The sequence below is a fragment of the Nuphar pumila genome, chromosome 13 (genome assembly GCF_984573655.1).
Source record: "Nuphar pumila chromosome 13, dmNupPumi1.hap1.1, whole genome shotgun sequence".
In the NCBI taxonomy this organism is placed as follows: domain Eukaryota; kingdom Viridiplantae; phylum Streptophyta; class Magnoliopsida; order Nymphaeales; family Nymphaeaceae; genus Nuphar; species Nuphar pumila.
The window spans coordinates 98816287-98841250 of NC_143261.1; the positions used below are offsets into that span (position 1 = coordinate 98816287).

At 36.9% G+C, this 24964-nt stretch overlaps 1 protein-coding gene across 2 annotated transcripts; it reads right to left on the reverse strand.

Moving 5' to 3' along the window:
* Positions 1-3038: 3038 nt before the first annotated feature.
* LOC149819406 (beta-ketoacyl-[acyl-carrier-protein] synthase III B, chloroplastic-like) lies at positions 3039-24507 on the reverse strand. Of its 2 annotated transcripts, none has more exons than XM_089984989.1 (7): positions 23899-24507; positions 21991-22059; positions 21664-21800; positions 4987-5105; positions 3795-3859; positions 3517-3727; positions 3039-3347 (listed from the first exon to the last, which is right to left on the reverse strand). In XM_089984989.1, the coding sequence occupies exons 4-7, from the start codon at positions 4990-4992 to the stop codon at positions 3126-3128; spliced, it is 504 nt and encodes a 167-aa protein (XP_089841115.1). In that variant the 5' UTR covers positions 4993-5105; positions 21664-21800; positions 21991-22059; positions 23899-24507; the 3' UTR covers positions 3039-3125. The 2 variants fall into 2 exon arrangements, with proteins under 2 accessions (XP_089841115.1, XP_089841116.1); XM_089984990.1 differs by having other exon boundaries at positions 21991-22146.
* Positions 24508-24964: the final 457 nt, after the last annotated feature.

The window sequence follows — 24964 nt, forward strand, 5'->3', positions numbered from 1 at the left end:
ACCAGATAACAGTAAGAAGGATGCGGTGCTTGAACCTACACAATATCATGGCTTCTTACAACTTTGACTGGATAGATACATGTTGAGACTGAGCAGCAAGTTTGAATGTCCGAAAGGCTGAGATAAAATTAATGGTGATGCCTTGCTCGGCTGTCAAGGTGGGGCCCAAAGGGACCTTACATATAGCATAAATGGTTTTGTCCTACACTCCTACTTCCAGACGGAATCATGGTTTTCCCTACCATCTTACTCCATACAGTGCCCCCATGAAGGTAATAGTCCTACAAAGGAATGAGGATTCAAGTGATATGGCGCATCGTCTTTTTTTTTTTGAAAGGGATATGGGCCATTGTCAGGTCTGCATTATTTCATGGCTGGGATAATCTTTGTGTGCATGCACATAGATAAGGACTGTGGCTTTACCTTGATGGCTCCTCTTCATTATAAAAAGATGACACAGGAGGCATGTGATGCAGAATGAATGTCATATGTGTGATGTCTCTACAGTTGTATAGAAATATGCTTTGTTTGTTTGTTTGCATGTTGGAATTTGTAACTTGTCCTAAAGACTCCAAGTACTGTTTTTATATGCAAGATGGACTCGCTGGTCAAAGTTGTATCGAGTGGACATACTTCATTTAAATATCAATTTATTGCTAAGTACACTACTCTCTTTTTATTTACAGGAGGCTATTAGTGTGGCTGGCTTTGTGAAAGTAGTGAAAATTTTATCAGTCAAGAATCAAGATTGTCGCCCCAAAGAGGTTATCGTAGTTGGAGTAGACGCTCTTCAGCCAGACAGGCAGTCAAGGTTCGATTTCTGCATAAGCCAAGGGTTCTAGTCATGGAGTTTTACCCTCTGGAGGGTCGATCTAAGATCTACCTGCTACTGGGGCTCAGGTTTCTACGTGTAATAAATCGAAAAAAAAAATCAAGATTGTGGTAAAAGAATGATGATTGAGGCTTTCCTTGAGAAACTAACTCAGCATTGATTTGGGTTTGCTTGCTGTATCCAAAAAAAAAAATCAAGATTGTGGCAAATGGATGATGATTGAGGGTTTCTTTGAGAAACTAACTCAGGATTGATTTGGGTTTGCATGCTGAATCTTTGATTGGATGGAATTAGATAGGTTACTAGTTTGGTACTCGTCCATGGAAGTGGTGCATGTGGGCACATGTGAGCTGAAATCAATAATTGTACCAACTGCAAGAATCCACCTTTTTCATATGGTTTCCCTCAAGTGGAGAACGTGCATGACTCAGAGCAGCTCGTACTCCCCACTTGCTCCCACTCTACATTGAACTTGGAAAGAGTGCTTTCAAGCTTACAAGTTTGGTCCGGGCTAGGTTAATTATTTTGAAATTTCAAACATTTCATACTATTTTGAGATTAAATTTACAACATTTTATTCCAGTTCCATGATTTTCCTGTATATATATGAATGCATCAGCTTCTATTGTGTTTCTGTATAAATCTGTCTAATATATATTATTTAATTTTGAATGCATTTGATGTGAGTGTGATTATCATGCATTTAATGTCAGTGATTAACTTTATGGGTTTTCGATTCTTGTATTTTCTCTGCTCTATGTTGGTCATTGATCTTATGTCCAATAGAAACTTCTAGCTGCTTTTTTTTTCCCTGTTTGGATATTCGGGGAAAACCACCTTTGCTCACGAGTTTATTAGTATAATGATCTAAGGTCCCCCTTGCCCACCAAAGAATGCTCAGCACTGGCCTCACAGCAAGGGATGCACACCCGTGCGTTTCGACCTCATCACATCCCTTCAGCTTGGTGACAATCATAAATCACCCTTACCAGGTGAGCGGAGCCATTCGTGGGCACTGATCAAAACATGTCTTTCACAGTTAGAAAATGCAAATTGCAGGGGTTAGTTGTTGAAATTGTTTGATATTGCATTAAGTTTGAACCTACAAACTATTACACCATTTCCAAAAAAGAAAAAACAAGGGGTTTAGTGCATACTCGCAACGTGGATCGACTTAATCAGATCTGAATGAATAACTTTGATTTTGTTTTGAGCCTGATAAAACCCAATATTAGGTCAATAAATGAGCTAATTATTTGCTGAAACTTAGTTGAAGGAGCTGATATTTTAATAAATAAAACAGACGATTTTTTTCATAATGTACAACCAAATAGTGAATTTTGAGAAGCTTCTAAAAGTGTAGCAAAATATGCACCGTTCTAAGATGCTAGAATTTTACAGTTCCAGGATTCTTACATCTTAGAACCAGCTACACGGGCTCTGAAGATAAGGCGCTTGTACCGACCTTCCCTGGATGTGGGTGGGGCTGAAGCTACCTTATGCAATCCTCTCAAAACCAAAATTTATATAAAAGAATTGAAGCAAAACATTAGAATTCCAATGAACCAAACTCCCCAGAATCCAAGTCAGTCAGGCCTCAAATTTGCACGATTGTCAAATGCTCCAATGGTGTCCGCAAGCACAATCACATCCTTTGAAGAACAGTCTGCAAAGAAGCGACTCATATGGCATTTGCCTGATGAAGAGTAATGACAGCATCACTGATGTTCAGAAGGGGATACCAGAAACGAACGATACAGAAGAGGATAGCATGTCAAGATGGGCAACGAGTTCCTTCGGCATTCCTTAGTCAGTCTCTAGCTTGAATGAAATATAGGTAGCAAATAATACCCTCATTCCTTAGCCAGTCATACCTGAAAGGATACCATTTCTCCAATAGGCACAAAAGGAGAAGAAACTACACCATGCACTTCATTTCTAAACTCATCAGCTTTGATAAAAAGAACAATGTTTGGGCATTTGAGCAGTCCATTGCCAAGGAACATAAACCTAATGAGGATCCCAAATTCAATGAAATGAATACGATGTTCAGAAACGTGAGGAATTTTATGCCAACTTACACACACACGCACACACACACACACACACACACACACACACACATATAGAGAGAGATAGAGAGATAGATAGATAGATAGATAGATAGATAGATAGATAGATAGATAGATATAGAGAGAGAGAATACAATAACCCAAATGCCTTGAGTGTAAAAAAACATTTTCAATGTGCTTTCACATTCTGGTGATTCACATATTTGATATTATTTAGGACCTCATCCCCACTTTACAATTGCAGAGCCCCATGTCAGTCCTGCTCCAAACCCTGCAGTAGCAATGATATCGCCTTTCTGCACCTTCCCGGTGCGAATTGCTTCATCCAAGGCCAAAGGGATGGAAGCTGCACTGGTGTTCCCATAGTTGGCCAAATTTGATATAACCCTTTCCATCTGGATTTGCAGGCGTGTTGCTACAGCATCAATTATCCTTTGGTTTGCCTGAATGTTTATATATTCCATTGAATTCAGATTGCATTTGTTTGACATATCAGAAATCAACACTCTGAGTATATATGTAATACCTGATGCATTTTTACATGTTTCATTGAATTCAGATTGCATTTATTTGACATATCAGAAATCAACACTCTGCATAGATATGTAATACCTGATGAAGCAATAACCAGTTAATGTCAGCTGCTGACAGGCCAGCTTCATGAAGTGCACCTTCGATCACATCAGGAACACAACGAACAGCAAAGCGGAAAACTTCTTTGCCATTCATTTGAATGGCAAAGAAGTTGGAGGACAGGTTTGGCGGGACAAATGCTGCACCATTTTGGTTTGCACCATCATCCTTGCAGGTGGAATGTAAATGCCTGCTTAGAAGAAAATGTTATGAAGAAACCGACTTGTTAAGATCTGCAGTGGAAACAGATCGAGTACCTCTGTCCATGACCATAAGTGTGGAAATCAAATCCAAGTAAGCCATCCTGGTCTTCTTTGCTTGCCTGAAAATGGTAGTTCATTATGGTATATGCTGCTAAATGGAACTTGAGAAAACCACACTAAAGTTTGTGCCAGACCAGTTCTAACCAAAGATCAAACACTTCAAAGGTCTGATTATGGACCAGCACCAAAATCACATTGTATCCATAATGGTAAATGGAAGAGGGGATTGGGCATTTGGAAGAGTCAGATCAAGCTAATCGATCTCTTTCTACAGGGGTTGATAAACATTAAGAAAGATCACAAAACATTGTTCTGGCAGGACCATTGGTTGGGGAGCCAAAGCCTCAGGGAGAGGTTCCCATTTTTGTACCAGCTTGCTAGAGGCAAGTATAAATCTGTTTGGACATGGGATTGGGTCAGATCAGATGGATAGGACGGGTTGGGATATAGTGCTTAGAAGGGATCCTACATAGCAAGCTTTTCACCAGTGGGAGAGACTGATGTCATTGCTATCAAATTTCTCATTATTAGAAGGTGAGGAGGACTACATGATCTGTTAGGGTCCACAACAGGAAACTCACGGTTATGACAATCCCATAATACTTTTCTGGCGACTGGCCCAAAGATTCACCATAGTATCCAAGTAAAGCAAACTACTTATAAAGAACACAATGGTTGATGAATCATCTAAGACCAGCCAGTTTTGAACATTTCAAGTTATTCAGGAAATTGGCCTAAACAGACCCATTTTCATATACATGTGCCAATTCAACTGATCTAGTTCATGCCAAAATCAGATGAGTTGATCCAGACTTGTATAAGATTGTATTGATAAATTTTGTTGAGCAATCTTCTCTTGTAAGAAATGACATTTCTCCTATAACAGATGGATTGCAGTACATACTGGAACCACCCTTACAATTCTCCCAATTTGTTTCCCTGCTATGACATTGATTACTAAAAATGTCATCTTCCTATTTGGCAAGGACTATGAGTGTGTGTGTGTGTTAAGAAAGAGCTTTAACAAGGGTTATCTCTGTGACAAAGCATGCTCTCAGAAAGGACTGTATGTTTCTAAGCCCAGAAACCCAAAAGGACCCACGAACCAATGGGAACTCACCACTCTGACTTGTATAGAGGAGCCTATCTCCTTTCCAACTAAAAGCATAAGGAGACAGAATCATACCTGCATTAATAAAGCACCAGCAGCATCACCAAAAAGAATACAGGTACCCCTATCACTCCAATCCACTTAGCTAGAAAGCGCATCTGCCCCAATCACCAAAACATTCTGAAAACCACCTCCTGTTAGGTGGAGCAAAACATTATTATTCTTACAAAGAATTATGAAAAATAATCAAAGCATGAGAAATAAAAGGTATTTGTCTAGTACACAAACTACCTTTAACATAACAGGTTGCTCTGACAAGACCTAACACCTATGTCACACGGACTCGGCTAGGGGGTCGACGCACCCGCGTTGACACACCCTGACACGAGTGTGGCTTCGGACACGGTCAACCAAATGTCGGACTCGGTCAACGCACCGGGGCCGAGTCCATCCACATTTTGGACTCGGTCAACTTTGATCGAGTCTATTTTTGTCCATTTTTTAGAGCAAAAAACTAAAAAAAAAATCAAATTTTTATATATTTTTTTAAATATATATAGCCGTCTCCCCTAATGGGCACAACTTTGACCGAGTCTTATTTTATATATATATATATATATATATATATATATATATAGCCGAGTCCCCGTGTCCAAAATTTTTGAAATTGCGCTGCACCCGTACCCGCACCCATGTGACATAGCCTAACACAAACCCACTGCATGCAGCCGTTATGTCAAAGGCAAGTGCATTTTTACAACCAAGTTTCCTTTGGACCTGCAGTCAGTACAACAGTTCGAGTCTTTCCTTTTCAATTATTCATCCTCCCATTGTGAGACGATTTAATCAATATTTGATTAGCAAATGATAAATGTGTTTTTTCAATAAGATCAAAAAAAGAAATAGAAAAGGATGAATCAAGCACCAACCGTTTCACTTATCACTAGGATTATTACACAGAAATACTGATGCAGAGCATCTAGAGACAGAAGCGGATTTGGAAGCGGATTTGGATCCCAATCCAAATATCCAGACCCGTTTCGGACATCGCTACCCAAGGCGATCCACACGCTTGCAGGACATTCGTGGTCCTACTGGATCTCCCAGTTAGTTGATGCTCATCGTGATCCTTTTATTGCTTTGATTCCATTACGGAATCATATTTTTGGATTTTACTTTATCAATAGTTATTTCATGTAATTTTTTTTATTTTTTTTTAGGAGCCGGATTCTACGGATCCGGATAGTTCTGGTACCCTGTAGGATCTTTTTGTGGTACTAGAGGGTGTATGGGGTCCAAGGGTAGTTTTTATTTTTTCGCAAATTCGCTTCTCTCTTGGTGTTGGTGCAGGATCCAATTCACAGCCTATTTGGATCCGGATCTTGATCCGTCTTTATGAGGGGGGTCCTAGGTGGCACCAATTTAGTGTGGTCCATCTTGGACCTCATTTGAATTCATGTTGACCAGCCCAAAGTCAAAAATGGACTGTTGGTGGAGTTATTAGCATTTGACAAAATCTAGGCTTGCACACTCGTTTTTGGTGCAAAGCTTGGGAAGGCCAAGGTCTCTTTATTGTGGCTCTTCCCAAGCAACCTAAGCCCTTAACTAGGGAGGTAGTCCAAAGGGTGAGGGGTCTTGTTCAATTTCGAAATTGGTAGTGTGGCTGGTTCTAGAGTGAGAAAAATCAAGTTTTTGGTGAGGTTGGTGCTAAAAAGAAAGCTATCTTGGTGTGAAAGAAAAGCCGAACTTCATTTTTGTGTGGAAGGTGCTCTTGTGAAGATGTTTTATTCGTGGTGGTTGTTCTAAGTTTGTTCGTGGTGGTTGCTCATCCATCCCTACTGTTCGTATCTCTCTTGTGGCGTCGGTTGCTTTCCAACGACGGACATTATCGATTTCAGCCCGGATATCTCTATCGGTTCTTCGTTCTATTTCTTTAGCTACTTTTATTCGCATTTGTTGCGATTGTTCATGATTTGATATTGCTAAATTGTATTAGACCATGAAAGAGTTGTGAAGGCATGCTAGAAGTATTTTTTTCATATTAAAACTTGTCTCATTTGATCTTAAGCTATTTCGGGTTGTTGATGTGTGTGAATGAACTCGGGTTCTTTCAAAAGGACCAAATCGCTGTTACGAGATAACAGAGAAGTACCTGATAAAACATCCGTATCGGACTCAATATTGAGAGGATTTTCGTGTTCTTTAGCTTCCTGGAAAGCTACGAAGATTTCCTACAACTTTGTAGTTGAGACTTTTCTGAGATTCGTCCATTTGGATCTAGAAAATTGTCTGTCAAGGTGTCGGACTGACAGAAGTCCATTATTGCATTTCTGTTACAGAACTTTTGAAATAGTGTTCGGTATTTTCTGAATATCTGGAGATTCTCTGAATGGAATTTCGATTTCTTTGATTCTGTAGAAAGCTATAATCTAGACCTACAACTTTCATGTTTATGGTTTTGATTGAATCATTGCTTAGTTGTTTAAAAAATATTGATCTTTGCTGCTACTGTCGAATCTTTGAATTTTATTTTCTGAAACAATAACTCATACCATTCCGAAATTCAAAAATTCGTAGAGGACTGTAAAAAATTCCAAAAATTGAGATCTTTAGTGTTCTGGAAAGGTCTGGATTTAACCTTCATTTTGTCAGTTGTGAGTTTGTCCAAACTCCAACGTTTGACGGGTCAAAACTCCCTTCAAACAGTCTACCCCTGAATTTTGATAACCTGTGTTAGACTAGTTTAGCAGTTTCGGTGTCGAGTCCGTGGAGCGGTCGTTCTTGCTCCGAATTTAGTATTTTTGAATTCGTTGGAAAGCTGTGCGAATCACGCACAACTTTCATTTGGATCTCTTCTGTCGAAACAGAGCGCACAGATCCCGAAAACTAGTTTTCCAGAGTTCTGTCTGGACTCTATATCATTTCAGCTTCCGCGTGCGTTTGGATCTTGGATCGTGGATCGGTGTGTACCGAGTCCACCGTAGCTTTGCATCAAATACGGCATGGCACTTAAGAGGCAGAAATAGATTCATCCTCAACCATGTCACCGGGGTACGGGTACGGAGGATACGACATGGCAATTTAAAAAAATGAGGATACGGGAACAACGGATATGGTTAGCCACCGCCTCTCTCTCGGGCACATTAGAAGAAGGTTCTGGTATGCTCTCTCTCCCTCTCTCCTCTTCTACTTCTTTTTCTTCCTCCTCTTCCTCTTTTGTCTTCTTCCTTCTCCTCTTTCTTTTTTTTTCTTCTTCCTTCTCCTCCTTTTCTTTTTCTTCTTCTTCTTCCTCCTCCTCCTCTTTCGTCTTCTTGTTTCTTCTCCTCATCTTCCTCTCTCTTTTGTCTTCTTCTTCCTTCTCATCCTCTTCCTCTTTTGTCTTCTTCCTTCTCCTCCTCTCTCTCTCTTTTTCTTTCTTCTTCCTTCTCATCCTCTTCCTCTTTTGTCTTCTTCCTTCTCCTCTTTCTCTTTTTCTTTCTTCTTCCTTCTCATCTTTTTTTTTTCTTCTTCCTCCTTGCCTTTCATTGACATAAAAAATGGCTCGGGTCAGGGTTGGACCTGACTCGGAGCAGTGCAGGACCCGACCCATGGCGTACCCACACTGCATCCAGTACCCGCCCTCATGTCGATGCATTTCAACACGGGTACGCTGACCATTTTGGAGTGTCCCGGTTACAGAGATCCGAAAACAAAATATTATGCGTGTTAAAAGTTGTAATCTAATAGACAAACTCATATGTAATCTTTTGTTTTTTTCAGGTTAGTTATAATAGGATAGCTAGTTAATAGGTTAATTTTAATTCTTTGGACTGTTTTAAGCTTATGGTTTTTGACCAAGTCAAAAAGCAAAAGCAAATTGAACCCTTTTAAACTTATGCTTTTTTACTAAGTCAAAAAGCAAAGTTTAAAGAAAGAGTCATTGGGAGTCCAACGGCTCTCTCTAGCTCCCTTATTACTTGTATAAATATAAGGCAATACCCCATGTCTTTGTATTTACTTTTGGTATGGGTTTTTCTCACTTGAATGAGATATTTTCTTTTTCTTTCTTGGTGTATATACTATATACTCTCTTGAGTATTTTTGGTTCTTGTAAGTGTATTGAAAGAACCTTTGTGTTCATTGAAAGAGATCTTTTGTGAGCTTGTTTTTGGAGTTTCGTTTAAAGTTCTATTTTATTACATGGTATCAGAGCGAGGTTGAAGCAAGTTTTTTTGGTGCATTGAGAAACGTGCCACACGAGTTTCTTGCAAGAAAGTAACCTTCCTTAAAATGGTGATCGTGTGGAGGCATAAAAAGCTTGAAGAAATATTTGTACTCACCATTTATGGTAGAGTATCCTTCTATTTATCTTTTCTCTTTCTTCTCTTACCTCTTTTCCCAAATATTGTAAAATGAAAGACAATGATAACGTCATCATTAAGCCCATCAAAATAAATGATTCCAACTATGTCACATGGGCTTCAATCATGAAGCATCTTATATGGGGGAAGGGTTTGTGGCTATGTCACATGAGTGCGGGTGCGGGTGCGGATGTGAGGCACTTTCAAAAAGGGTGTGGGGGTTCGGCAAAAATATAAAAAATTATATATATAAAGTCCAAAAGTTAGACATAAATGATCCTGCGTGCATTGACTGCACCTAGGGTTAGGTTGACCGCATCAGGTGCGGGTGCGACACCTAGTTGAAGAGTCCATGTGACATAGATTTATGGGGATTAGTAGATAGAACCGATGAGAAACCTACTCAATTCTTACAAAGGATGAGGGGAAAATGAAAATACCTCTCACGGAGGTAGAAAGAGTTAAGACCATATCTACTTACGAGAAAAAGTGGAAAGAATGGCGTATGGTACATGCCAAGATCATGTATTGACTTATTTCAAGTGTTGATATAAAGAAATGTTTAAGTTTAGCAAAATTTGAGCACGCAAATGAAGCATGAGACTATCTTAAGAGAATGTATTCTCTTAAGGATATTGCACGCAATCTTCAAATTAAAGTAAGAAATATGGTTCAAGGAGACAAGATCATTAGGGAATATTATAATAGCTTGTCGAAATTGTGGGAAGAATTAGTTCTTCTTGAACCAAAGTGGCATTGTCCACAAGATATTGAACTCCGCCAAAACCAAATCAATACAGAGCATTTCTTTCATTTTATTAGTGGATTAAGATCGGAATTTGAATTCACTAAGTCTATTCTTCTCCATCGTAGAAAAGTCCCATCAATAGAAGACACAATAGAGGAATTGAGTAAGGAAGAGAATAGACTAAAAAGTAGAATTGCTAAAAGTGATGATGACTCAGTTCTAGCCGTCTCAAAACCTGAAAACTTCGTCAGGACTTACAAACTTCCTAACTATGAAAGAGGAAATGATGATTTTGAGAAAAAGAAAATCATTTGCTACTATTGCCATGAACTTGGACATGTGAAAACTCACTCTCCAAAATTAAAGAGGCCTTATGGAAAAAAAGTTGCCTCCGTCGGACCACCACAAGAATCTAGCGAAACTTCCATTGGAAGTTTGTCTCTCGCTCAATTGGTAGAAGCACTTGGAACTCTACTCAAAGAAGCATCTTCATCTACAGGAACTAGAGTCTCTTCCGTGAGTACCTCCGATCCAGGTAAAACTCTATGGCTTCTTAACTCAAGTACATCTTTTCACATGACTCCAAATGTTGAAATATTATCCGAATGTCATAACTCAAATGGATCCAATATTTTTACTGTCGATGGAACATCACTAGAAATCGAAGCAATAAAATTTTTTGAAAAAGTTTCTCAAAACCTAAAAGGATGTCATATTCCACAAATTAGATATATTCACAAATTAAATCTCAATCTCTTGTCTGTTTCTCAACTATCAAACTATGGATATAACGTTTCCTTCTCCTCTCGTGGTTGTCGAGTGCAGGATCACCAGTCAGGGAACCTGATAGGGAAAGACCATAGAGAAGGAGGCTTATACTAGATGGATTTTTTGGAAATTCTCAAGAATACATTTTGTTGTAATATTCAGAAAAGGAACTTAAATATATGGCACAGGAGACTTGGTTATTCTAGCATATCCAAGCTTCATCTGTTTCCAAATATGAAAAACTTTTGTAAATCTGAAACATTTAAGTGTGAAGAATGTATTTTGGAAAAAATGAAGAGATTACCGTTTCAAGGAAGAAATTTTGTTTCATCTCGGCCTTTTGAGTTAGTGCATTCAAATGTATGGAGTCCTGCACCAATCATGTCTGAAGGAGGTTTTTCGTATTATGTCATTTTTATAGATGATTTTACAAGGCATACTTGGATTTACTTTCTCAAAAATAAATCCGAAGTATTTTTTCATTTTCAAATATTTCATAAACTAGTTAAGAATCAATTTAAGAATGATATCTCTATCTTTCACACTGATTCAGGGAGAGAGTTTTTGTCAAAAGAATTTAACGATTACTTAAATTTACATGGTATTTCACATAAAAATTCATGCCCATATACCCCACAACAAAATGGTCTAGCAGAAAGGAAACATAGGCATATCATAGAAACAACGACAACCCTACTCATTACTCATCTAGTACCAAATTTTTTTTGGACCGAAGCCACCCTAACTGCAGTATATCTCATTAATATAATGACATCATCTTTGTTAAGCAACATTTCACCTATTAAAAAACTCTTCAAACAAATCCCAGATTATTCAAGGCTAAGGGTATTTGGTTGTAAATGTTTTGTTTTTTTTCAACAAAAATGACAAACTCTCACCTCATGCTATTCCATGTGTGTTTCTTGGTTATGCAAGCAATAAAAAAAGGTTATAGATGCCTTGATCTTAAAACTAGAAAACTATGTGTCACAAAATGTATCCTTCTTAGAAAATGAAAGTTTTTTTGAAATTAAAAACCCTACAGAAGATAATGAATATTCGTTTTTACTGGACTTAGTACCGGAGATTAATGAGGAAGAAATTCATCAAGAAGATCAAAATACGATAAGTACTGAATCACCTCACCTAGAATGCATTCCATATTTCAGACGGGGTAACCTAGAGCAACCTTGTGCTCTAGAAAAATATACTAAAGCACAAGATCATATGGAAACTAGAAGATCATCTAGAGTATCAAAAGTAACTGGAAAATTTGAATCCTAGTCCTTTTCGCCAAAGTACCAAGCATATATTGCCCTATTACATTCCTACATAGGACCTTCTAACTATGATATTGCAAAAGAACATTCCGAATGGGTTGAATCCATGACAGCAGAGTTAAGCGCCTTAGAAAAGGTAAACACGCAGACTATTCAAGATATTCCACCAGGGAAGAAACCTATAGGATGTCGTTGGGTATACAAAGTCAAAACCAAGAGTGATGGCACTTTTAAACGATTTAAGACTCGTCTAGTGGCTAAAGGTTATTCTCAAGAATATGGAATAGACTATGACGAAACCTTTGTGTTGTTGCCTTTATAAATAAATGACATGTCTTTCAGATGGATGTCAAAAATGTGTTTCTTAATGGTAGTCTAGCTGAAGAAGTCTACATGGAACCATCACCTGGTATTAGGATTCCTCAAGGAAAAGTTCTTCGTTTACATAAGGCTTTGTATGGACTTAAACAAGCCCCAAAGGCTTGGTATGACAAATTTAGTCCAGTTATGCTTACTTTTGACTTTCAATTTTATCTTATTGACACTGCATTGTTTATTAAGAAATCTAATGCTGGAATTATTAACCTTCTACTTTATGTGGACGACATGATCATTACAAGAAGTGATAAATAGGGAGTTGACAACATCAAAAGATTTCTCAAAACCAACTTTGAAATGAGTATCTTGGGTTTCTTAAAAAAAATTCTTGGAATTGAAGAGGCCTACTCTCCTAGAGGTTATTTACTAACTCAATTGAAATTTGCTCTTGATATTATTAATAGGTCCGGAATCACAAATAAAAAACATGTTGATACTCTTAAGGTCGTAAATACTAAAATGAAGATGGATGATGGATAACCGCTTGAAAACCCAACACCTTATAGACAGCTTGTTGAGGCATTGACTTACCTTTCCATCACCCGACCTGACATTGCACGTGTTGTCTACACAGCAAGTTAATTTCAGCATGCACCCACCACTGTTCATATGGGACCAATATTACGAATTATTAGATATCTTAAAACCTCTATTTGTAGAGAATTTTTTTTGTCTGCTTCTTCTCCATTAGAACTAACTGCTTATACTGATGCAGATTGGAGAGGTGATCCAAATGATCAACACTCAATTATTGGGATTTGTGTGTTTTTAGGAGAATCATTGATTTCTTGGAGATGTAAGAAGCAGAGGACACATTGTGATGCAGATTGTGAGCTTGATTTTGGAGTTCCGTTTGAAATTCTATTTTATTACAATGTGTTCATGTGTTGTGTGTGCATGTGTATAATTAGGGTAGCTCCACCTTTTTCTCTGTTTTTTTCAAAATATTCTATAATTCTGTTCTGACATCTCCCTACTGCTCTTCCCTGAATTTACTTAACCGTGCACATCTTGTCCTATATTGTAACATCAGCTTTTTATATCCTATGTATGTAATTTTTTTCACATTTTCCGTTGTTTTTTCCTCCTCGTTTTTTCTTCTGCCTTCTACGAAACAAGGTTTAAACTAATTTTATGAGGTGGGTATGTGCCAAATACGCTGTGAACACCCCAAATTTTCCAAAAAATCCAAAAAAAAAATTTTGCCCCTGACCTCACATCTTCTGAATAATTAGGTAGACTTCTAATCAAAATCCTTTTATTTCTCGGATTCACTGGAATCCAGATTCAATTTTTATTTCTGACCCAATCTCGGATCCAGATTGGATATCTGGATCCAATTCTGATCCTGAATCTCTTATTATTCAAAAAATAAAAAAAAATCAATTCTTTGAATCTTATCGGATGTTTTATCTGGATCCAATCTCAATTCGAGATCCAAAATCCATATTTTCTCAAAATCTTGGATCTAAATCCATTTCGGGGGTCATTTTCTGAAATAAATAATGTATTTTATGAAAAACCCTATTTCAAAAAAACTTACAATTTCAAAGCAAATATCTTATAAAAAGCTTTCAAAAACCTCATTTTAGATCCCCTGTTTTTAATTCTTTGTGTTGTCCTCATGTTTTTTTTTTCTCTCTTTTAAAAATATAAAAAAAAAAGAAAAGGATTTTTAGAAAATAGCTTACAACCCTCTTTTTGAAAAATCTTGTAAAAGAAGAGCCATCGCCTTGAAAATTATCCAAAGAAAGAGGGACCCGTTGGAAAAAATTTCCAATGGTCTCGGCTTATAAAAACCGACCTTCAGGGGGTCAAATTCCCACCGCATTTCACCCCACCACCATCGCATTTCTTCTTCGGATCACCCTCTTCCTCTTTCACCTCCCTTTGGCGTTTTCCCTCAAGAGCTGCTGAAGAAATCTCGCCTCTCTCCTTCAGGACCCCCACAGAAGTACGGTGAATACGTCTTCTTCCTCTTCAGTTTTTCTCTGGTTTTTCATCTTACTCTTCAATTTCGGCCTCCATTAATACACCATGGATGACGTTGGGTTGCATATAGCAACCTCAATGCATCACTGTGTAACAGCAACAGTAATCTTATGATTCTGACATTATCTTTTGTTTCTATGTTTCTTTTCCTTTTAATTTTAATCTGGTTATCTAATTTGCATTTACTTTCTCGTTTTAATAGTGCTCGATGATATATTATTCTCTCCTGTTCATAACATTTCCTTCATCTAACTTATTTTGTCATATACGTTTTATATCTGGGAATGACTTCTACAATGATGTCCGATCTGATCCTGTATCAGGTCGGATTCATCTTGCAGGAATCACCAATTGCTTTCGTTTCCCTACATCTTCTGTTAACATCACCCATTCCTTTAACTTGTCTTTTAATTTCATAATCCTTGTATTCGTCTCGTTTATTGCATCGCATGGTTGTTTAATTACCGATGTATTCAAAGCGTCAATTCTTCATATTTTGATCTTTCTTTCTCATATTCACCAACTAGTACCATTTGTGCATATGTATTTTTCTTATGGCATAACCACCCGCTGTTATTGATTGATCAAACACCGAATCTGCAAGCTCCCTAGCTTCAGATTGGTGTCAATCATGTATCTGTTTTCTATCAACCCATTGTTGCCAATTCTCGATTCATCGTTTTTTTTTAGCTCTCCCAATTCATCATGAAATTGCCCCGGGAGCTATTGGGAAGGTTCCTGAATCACCACCTGTTGGTTATTTAGAATCCTTTTTCCCATTTGATTGTCCCATGCAGCAACCATATGCTTCATCATAATCAGCTAAATGGTTTAGGGATGTCCTGCCTATTCAACCCATGGGCTTACGCATGTCATTCCTATCTTCACTACCACCATTCACTAATACATTCATATCCAGCAATATGTTTTGTTACTTCTCTGGGTTACTGTACCAGATTTTGTTGAAACTACAGTCGGAGTGGATTGACTTAGCATAACGTCAATGCCATCCGATTCTGCAGTACGTAGAAAAAAAATTATTGAGTATTCAACCTTTCATGTTTGGCATCATATGTTCACCCCCACAGTTCCTCATTCCTCTGCTTCGTCCTCGTATGCTTTCATAAAATCTAGATCAATGCATGGCCTCAGGGGCACCCTTGGGCCCTCATTGCTCCTATATATATATATATATATATATATATATATATATATATATATATATATATATATATATATATATATATAGAGAGAGAGAGAGAGAGAGAGATCGGTATATGGTGTTTTCAACTCAGCACTTACAGTTCCTTTTTGTGCTATACCCTTAATTGGCATCCTGCGTTTTCTTCTGCGATATATTTGTTTCATTTCATAGGTTTATTACACTTGCTAATATATTGCATGCTCTGTTTAGCAGTTGTTCTCTGGTTGACCTTGTTCATATCTTGTTTACAGCAATGTAATTCCATAGATTTCTCTGTAAATTTTAGGCCAAAATATAGCAACTAGTCTTCCCCTTTTCCTATCTCCTGATTTTTCATTTGCCACTATATAATGCTTATTCGTACATTTTATTTATTTATTTATTTATTTTGTTTATTTTTCTTCTTTCTTTCTTTTCTATGATAATCATGGTGATCGTGTTGATAGATTCTTAGCATATGTTCTCTCGTCATACGAACTGGGGATCTTTTGCAGTCCGAGTACATTATCCTGACCTTTCCAGGAGTTCTAATGCCTTCATTACTATCCCGGTGATGAATCTGCTGGGCACTGGACAAGTTTTGATCTGGTCCAAAGGTTCTGCTAGGGAATGCATGCAGTAAGAATATGATATCGGACGATAGTTGGTAAAGCCTGGAATTCCTCCAGATCCAACGTTGATAAGGTGTATGAATATTGTGCATTTTCTATGTCACCCTCTGTGTTAAGCTATATTAATACGCATACTGCTGCAAGAAGGCTCTTCACCCTGAAGTGAAAATTCTGGATTTACAAGTATTGAGTTGCTTAATGCCAACCTAATATTATTGAGTTGCTTAAGGCCCTTCTGCTAGGTGAGTCCTAACTCCTAACTCATAGACCAACAGTGTACTAGCTCTCAACTCACCGTGAAGGTCATAGAGACATTAAGCAATTCCCTGTTTATTTTAGTAGTGTATTGAACAGCCTGGGTTAGAGTGTGAAAATCTGGCTTCACTCTTTTGAGAAAATCGCCCTCCTATAGTCTTATTGAATCTGTCTGATATGTATACCAAGTCCCGATATAGCAAGTGGAAGTCCTAATTCCTGTATGTATGCACATTCCATCATGCTTTTCCACAACACCATCATTCACTTGTGTATTATTCCAGCACTTCCTCTGTGCCATTCAGCCCACCTGTGTACTTCCACCTGCCAATATCCACCTCCCTTCACTCGCATCATGTCTTGCCACTGTTGCACAAACATTCACAGCTCCATCCTTTCGCGCCATCACCCTCTTCAAATTTTCAAACTCACGCCTTCATCATCACACCTGCATATGTCATTTGCCTGTCATTTCCTGCAAATGACACTGTTCACCACAATGGCACCCTTTGCAATTCATACTTGTATTCACAGCCTATCTTCAAACCACCTCTGCTCCATTACAGACATGTCTGCAATCATGATTGCTGCCACCTGATCTTACTCCTTCACTATCATACTAGCCCCTCTATACATTTACATATTTACCTCCATCTTACCAAGAGCATTGCACTTCCTCCAGCATCTCCTCTGTAACCCCACTGACACCTTCTTTGCTTGCTATACAGTCTTTCCTCACTTCACCACATTCCTTCACAGCATAGTGTTGTTCCACCTCTTCTCCACTTCCAATACACTCTAAAACCCATACTTTCCCTTCTTCATTAACATAAGCCTGTCATTTAGGAAAGGCATATACAAATTTTCCTTTCATGAACACACCACTTATGATATATATATATATATATATATATATATATATATATATATATATATATATATATTTTAGCATATCACCCAGGATATACATTTCCCATTTAGCATAGGCATTATGTTTAAGTGCATACATTTTCATTTCAACATAAGTAGGGTACTTTGCATAGGTATCATTCGTTAGGACAACTATAGTCACCTGTATGTTTTTAATGAATTTTCTATTTTGTGCTAACTCTGTTTTGCAGGAAATATGTAATATATCAAATTCCTTCTTAGATTAGAATTCTATCATTTTAATTCATTCAATGATGTAATAGCTAGATTATAATGAGAATTATACATTTTCAGTATTAGAATAGAATGTATGTGCATATAGATCTCGAAATCATGTGTTTCATCTCATTTTTATCTTATTTTAAAAAATCCACAAATGGTGAAACATGAATGGCACGCGCACCATTCTCATAAGAAGTGATTAATCCTAAGCAAATGATCCACATTGATGACCATAATCAAAATGTGGACAATGCTTAAGATTTTTAGCTTTTATGGAATAACATATCAGAGTTTAACTTAAAATTAACTCAAAATATATATCAATGGCCATAGTCAGGATATATTGAGAGTTAATTTCATTTTAAACTCTATAAAGGCATCAAAATATGTTTTATTCTTCATTTGAATTTAAATATGATTATTATATAATATATTTTATGACCATAGCCAGAAATGTATTATATCTTCAATCTTATTTCAATTCATCTAAATAATGAAATATGTTTTTCAACATCTAATTTTCAAAAATTCTTTAATTCATTCATCATTTAGGGCAGAATCACATCATATTTTCAAATTATTTCAAATTTTCTTCAAAAATCAAGTGATTTTGAGACAATTCTTCAAATATCTTCTTCATTTCTCAAATTAATCTTCAATTCTTATTCATAAATTCAAATTCACTTTCCTATTCTCAATTTTATTTTACTTCAAAATTCAAAAATTCAATATTCTAATTTCAAAGTTCAATTTAACTTTGGAATTCCGAATTCATCTCTAAATTCAAAAATTCAATTCCAACTCAAATTAAATTTCAGAGTTCAATTCAATTTTGGAATTCCAAATTCATTTTCAGGATTAAGATTCAATTTCAAATTCGATTCAATATTCAAAATCAAAATTCAAAGTTCAATTCAACTTTGAAATTTTCATATTCATCTCCTGATTTCAAAATTCAAGTTTGAAAATCAAGTTTCATTCTCTATCCTTCTTTCCAATTTTAAAAAAATCGATCTAGGATCTCTCGGATCCAATTTCAGGTTTCATCTGGATTTCCAAAATCCAATTCTATCTTCAAATTCCATTTGGATTTCTCAAATCCAATTCCAAGTTCCATCTGGATTTCCAAAATCCAATTCTATTTTCAAAATCCATTTGGATTTTGAAAATCCAATTCCATTTTCAAAAATCCATTCCCAAATCCAGATTTCAAATCCAATTCCATTTAGGATTTCAGATTTCGGATTTAATTCCATCTTGGATTCCAGACTTTGAATCCAATTTCACCTAGGATTCCAGATTTCGGATCCAGTTCCATCTAGGACTCCAAACTTCAAATCCAATTCCATATTGGATTCTAGATTTAAAACCCAATTCCATCTTAGATTCCAGATTTCGGATCCAACCCCATCTAGGATTCCAGATTTCAAATCCAATTCCATTTAGGATTCAGATTTTCAAATCCAATACCATTTTCCAATTTGATTTCCAATTTCAAACTCAATTCCATTTTTCAAATCTCATTTGGATTTCAAGATTCCAATTTCGATTTCTATTTTCCAAAACCACCTTAAATCTATTTTTCCAAGTTTAAATTCAATTTCCAACTCAAAAACTCCTATTTCAGGTTCTGAATTCAGAACTCAAAACCAAAGATCCCTTTTCAAAATCGATTCTTGAAAATCAATCCAAATTCAAAGTTTATCTTGACTTTGAAATTTCATTCTTACTTCAAAATTCTAATTTCGAACTCCAACTCTCCTTTTCTCTTCATCCAAGATTTATTAGACTTAAAATTTCAAAGCCTCTTCTTCCAGATCCATTGTTCAAATTCTGAGTTAAATTAAAAAACCTAACTTTTTCAAACCAATTTCAAACTTTTGAACTATTTTTTTCAAGTATCTTCAAATTTATTTCAAAAATCATTTGGATATCCTAAAAAATTCTAAATTATTCTTCTCAAAAGCATACATCTTTGCATTTGCATTGCACAAACATGATTCTTTGTGCATTTTAGACTTAGAGTAAATTCTTAGACAATATTTAGGCAAAGCAAAAGGCATAAGTTCGATCCTTGGTTCGATTACCTCTGGTAAAGGCACCAGGAACGGTCGAACCTCGTACCGACGAGCGAATCCCGTCTCTCCATTTTCCAGCAAATTTTCAAAAAAAAAAAAAACGAAGGCGAGTAGTTTTCAAAATCTTTTCTAAATTAAGGTCAAGTGAGACCTTTGCAAAAGAGTTTCTCTCTCTTCTTTCTTTTTCTTTTCTCTCTTTTTTTCTATCTTTTATTTCCCCTTCAAAAAGAAAATAGAAGTTAGAAAGGCAAAGAGAATGAAAAAGAAGGAACACAAAGAGGAAAAATTTTGCAATGATCACACACGCATCAACTACACATGGTGACCGGTTAAATTTTCCCCAAGATTTCCACAAAATGTGAGGTTTGGTTGCATTTGATGATGAGACTTAAACAACATAATATTTCTTGTGGATGCACATAATAAAGTCAGGTTTGTAAATATATTATGGACAGCAAGATTCTAGAAACAAGTCTGAATCATAAAAAAAAATGAGATTATTGAAAAGAATGATTTTAATTTAAAGCAATGTCACCGATATTTTGAAAACATTGTGATATTATTGCCATATTCAGGTAGGCCGATTATATCAAAATATCGTGATATTTTCAAAATATTTCCAAAACGAAAATATCATGATATTTTTGTGATATTTTTTTAAAAAAATCTTATTTGTATATATTTTAAGTTCAGTTCTATCTTTTGGTTTCTTTTGTATTTTAAAAACTTTTAAAACTTGTTTCCTTACATTTTTTGCAAGAAAAATAAAAGAAAATATATTATTTTCCTATCTTTCTTACTATTATTTATGTTTTTCAATTTTTAAAGATTTTGAGATTTTCCTGAGAAAAATCACTTTATGAAAATATCTCCCAGAAAAAACCTCGCCGAGAAATTACCTTGAATGATACAGGTTACCATGATTTAAAGTATCATTGTTTTCGCATATGCTGTAAACCTCCTATATCTAGTCACATCAGCTGTGGACTATGCTTACCTAGACACTTCTAGAACCTGACAGTGCAGTTGGACACATACTGGGTACCAAGGCTGACATCAACAACTGATTTCCAACGATAAATGTCAACAAAAATGCCCAAAATGCATAAATCTTGATGCATCTAGCCAAAACAAAATGTCCAAACCATAGAAGACATAAAAAATAGTGTTAGGAAGGCACAGAAAGTGGTCTTACAAGAGATGACCAAGAGGGTGAAACAGAGGATCAGCTGAGTGACGAATCTTCAATAATTCAGACTTTCATCAAGGCAGCATTTAATCTAAAAATTAAAAAAAGATTGCTCCTTTGGTTTTCTATTTAGCTATTGTTCTTTTTATTACGAAAACCGCGAGCAAGAAACAACTGAAGGAAACAAAACACACAGATTTACGTGAAAAAACCTCCTCTCAAATCCGAGAGGGAGTAAAAAACCACGGCCGCCCAGAGGAAAAAACTTTATTACTCTTTCTCGACAGATACAAGAGAGAGAGAAAAGAAAGAATTTATACAAGGCAAGGGCGACAGCCCTAAACCTAAACAAATTGGGTCTTATCCATAAGACACCGGGTCCAAACATAAGCCCAAAAAAAAATCTTTTGGGGGGCGCTACCCCCCTAACCCCCCCCCCCCCCGCTGAACGCGCAGCGGGACCCACGTCGGGGGGGAGCCCCCGGACCCCCCTTACTGTAAGGGCAAAAACTCTGAATCAGACTCCACAACTCATAACTTTTTCTGTGCCCGCAGTTATCGAACTTGCAATGTGTTATAAGTTGATATATTACCTGTATTTTTTACTTGTGTTTTCTATTGGTGTTCTTGTAAACTGTTCGATCTTTGATTACATAGTACCACAAGAAGTTCAGGGGTTGTTTTATTTTTAGACTTAAAAAGTTGATAACAGCTCAGCAACAACGTTCAGGTAACATAATAACTTTGAGAATAATACCTGAGGTCCAGTTCCAAAAAGATCATCAGGAGAAGATGTGCACAGCAAGACCAAATCAACATCCACTGCTTCAACCTGGGCAATGTCAAGAGCTCTTCTGGCCACCTCAGTTGCCAAGCTTGTCACTGTTTCATCCCCTGCAAAGTTTACATTTATTAAGCATTTCTACCCTCAAATTCTACAAATAAGACTAGGTTAGCATCAAAATTGTCCTTTAGAAATACCATATATCAAGTCAGTCGGCTAACTTGAAAATTAGATATTATGAGTCATTGTTAAATGTGAAACAGTTGAAACGACACAATTATCACACCAAGAAAAAGTTACCTGAAAGGATCCTTCGATTGTGAATTCCTGTACTAACAGATATCCATTCATCTGAAGTTTCAACAATTCCTGCAAGATCATCATTTGAAATGCTAAGTTTTGGCACAGCTGAACCACAGCCAACCAGTTTGGAAGTTGGAACCCTTGCCAACAACTCTGCATTTACATTTTATAAAATAAGTAAGCAGAAATAAGCATTTGAGATCACAAATGTTTATTGTGACAACAGACACAAAATTTTCAAGCTAAAACTAGTTAACAAAACATTCATCATATTTGCACAACAAACAAGTCCATCCTTTCCTTTACATGATGGGAATGAATATCACTTTAAGTATTCACATACAATAAATACTTTTCCAATCAAGAAGAAAGTGATACCATAAGATGCAACTCAAAAAATTACATGCAGAGTATTCATGAATCTCACTCAAGACAAAAGTTTTTAAAGGTGTAGTAAGGCATATAACTATAAGCCTTGAAGCATTTGAAGCATAAAGTTTAATAGTAAAAAAAACTTTTAAAAAATACTAAAGATGGTCTTACCAATTCACATGCATGAACAATGGTGACTGTGTAGTACATATGTATCCATATGCATCTATATTTACATGCATACATAGGTGAACACTTGTATTTGTTAAGAGGATAGTAAGTTCAATTTAGTTGGGAACGGGAAGAGGTTCTACATAGGCACACAAAGGTGGACAGATCATGAAAACCTCTCCGTACATTCTTGATACCTTCTGAAACTCATGACGGCTACATGAAATCATCTCACACTTTGTTTCTAAAGCTCATTATCTTCTAATAAGAGGTCAAGTAACTGCATCTCTACTGACAGTTAAGTAAAATAAGTTGACCAAACCAGATAATGATCACACTTAAAGTAGCAATTAATCTTAAATATTTGAACTGCTTGAAATTCTTGACTAGCATTGATTTGTGCGACTCTCATGTCAACAATATAAAATAGATTAAAAGATTCTGACACCAGAGAAGAACAACCAAAACAAATTCATCAAAATTTCACAAAGGGTTGCGATTTACAGCACCTAGGCAACAAAGAGACGGATTAAGCCCACGTCAGGGAGATATAAAATAATTTGAATGGCCCAAGAACAATAACTTCCACCACAATTTCTAAACATAAACTCAAAGATGTTAAACTTCACTCCCCATTTCAAAACAAAGCTAATTATGCCTTTTGATCATGAATTCGCTGATCATAACCATAGCAAAGCCCATATTCCATGAGAAAGGACTTTCGTCCATTTACAATTATGAAGCCATAGAGAAATTCACGCCTACAATTAGAATGCAAATACTTATGCTTATTAGTAGGTAAAGGATAATACATACAAAATTTGAACAATTAATGGGCGTACTTATGTAACCAGCATATTGTCACCTTCATTCACCAGAAAGTGTAGATATTCGTCCAAAGACTTTTATAACTACTTTCATTGAAGCCCATTTAGAAAACTGCACCTCTGCTTCCATGAAGAAGCACAAGTAGGCACGCGCAAAATCTGGGTTTAAAACGATGGTTTCCCTAATTGAAAAGGCAACAAGACCATGATGACAAAAAATGATCCAAAATAGACAAGCACGCGGGTTACCAAATGATAAACACGCCGGGAAAATCGATAGCACAGCAGGCTCGAAACTAAATTCTGGATCAAACTAAAACAACACAGATCTCATTTCTCTTGAAACAGTGCAGTCCTTTATCATTCAAAACGCGAAGAGAAGGGCAATTTTTTTTTATCCCATAAGTACTAAATAACAAAAACCACAACCATAACCAACTTGAGTGAATGCTTCCACAGATACCAACCGCACCCATCACATAAAAACCAAAACTACAAGTCACGAAAAAGAAGGAAAAAGGAAAAACAGAATGACCTTGAGAATCGAGGCTTCAACGAAGAAGACGATCCTATGGCGGCAGGGCTGTACCTGTGTTTTATGGGGCCTGAGGCGGAGGGAAAAAATGGGTCCCTTATTAATAGTAAGAGTTTGGGGGCAGGGCCTCGAAATTTTTTGGGCACCCTATTCATAGGAGTTCGAAGGCAGCGCCTCCAATTTTTTTGGAGTCTTTATCGAAAATGAAATCCCTATTAAAAATGGGCCCCTAAATTTTTTTTGCTCAGGGCCCTCAGGCCCAAGTCTCATTGGCCTCTTGACAGGTCCGGCTCTGTATGGCGGCCCCTCCTCGATTGCGCTGCATCTGAACTCACGAAGCACACTCTTCTTCCTCCCCAAACAAATCCCAGATTCAGAAATACCCAATGAAGAAGGGGATAACAGACGAGAGGCGCTCGCCATTCCAACTTGGATAAATAAAAACCAATACAAAATGAAAAACGCAACAAGAGGGAGATGGGGAGGGTGGGGGTTTCTGGGTGCTGCTTGTTCTGTACCAGATGGGGCAACGCTTGAATTCTGAAGTGATTTATGCGCCGAAAATCTAAAATCTTGGGTGCATCGCCAGAGGCAGAGGGCGTTTATACACGGGAGATACGACGATGCACTTCACAACCGTTCATGAAGACGTCTCCCCATTCCCCAGCATTCCGAGAGAGAGAGAGAGAGAGAGAGAGAGACCCGTTACGGTACGGTTTGCACCCCGCAATCACTGGGCAGGCTGTTGCTTCTCTTCTTTCGATATCTTTTGGGTTTTCGTTGTATTTTTTATTTTTTATTTTTTTGCCGATTCTGCACCCACCGAGTGAGTCCGCCAAACGATCTATATTCCTTTCAGGGTAGATTGCAAAAAAGTCTTCATCTAATCTATGAGCTCTTCTGCATTCTTCTGTCATGATTTTGTTGTCATTATGTAATTTTTTTTTTTAATTTGTAGTTGTGAAACTTTTAGTAAGGTTGAGAATCACGGTTTGACTCGTGCTCAACTCGTACAATTCTTGGCAAGCTCACCATGAAATGAACAAATGGGTGTTCAATTCGTAGC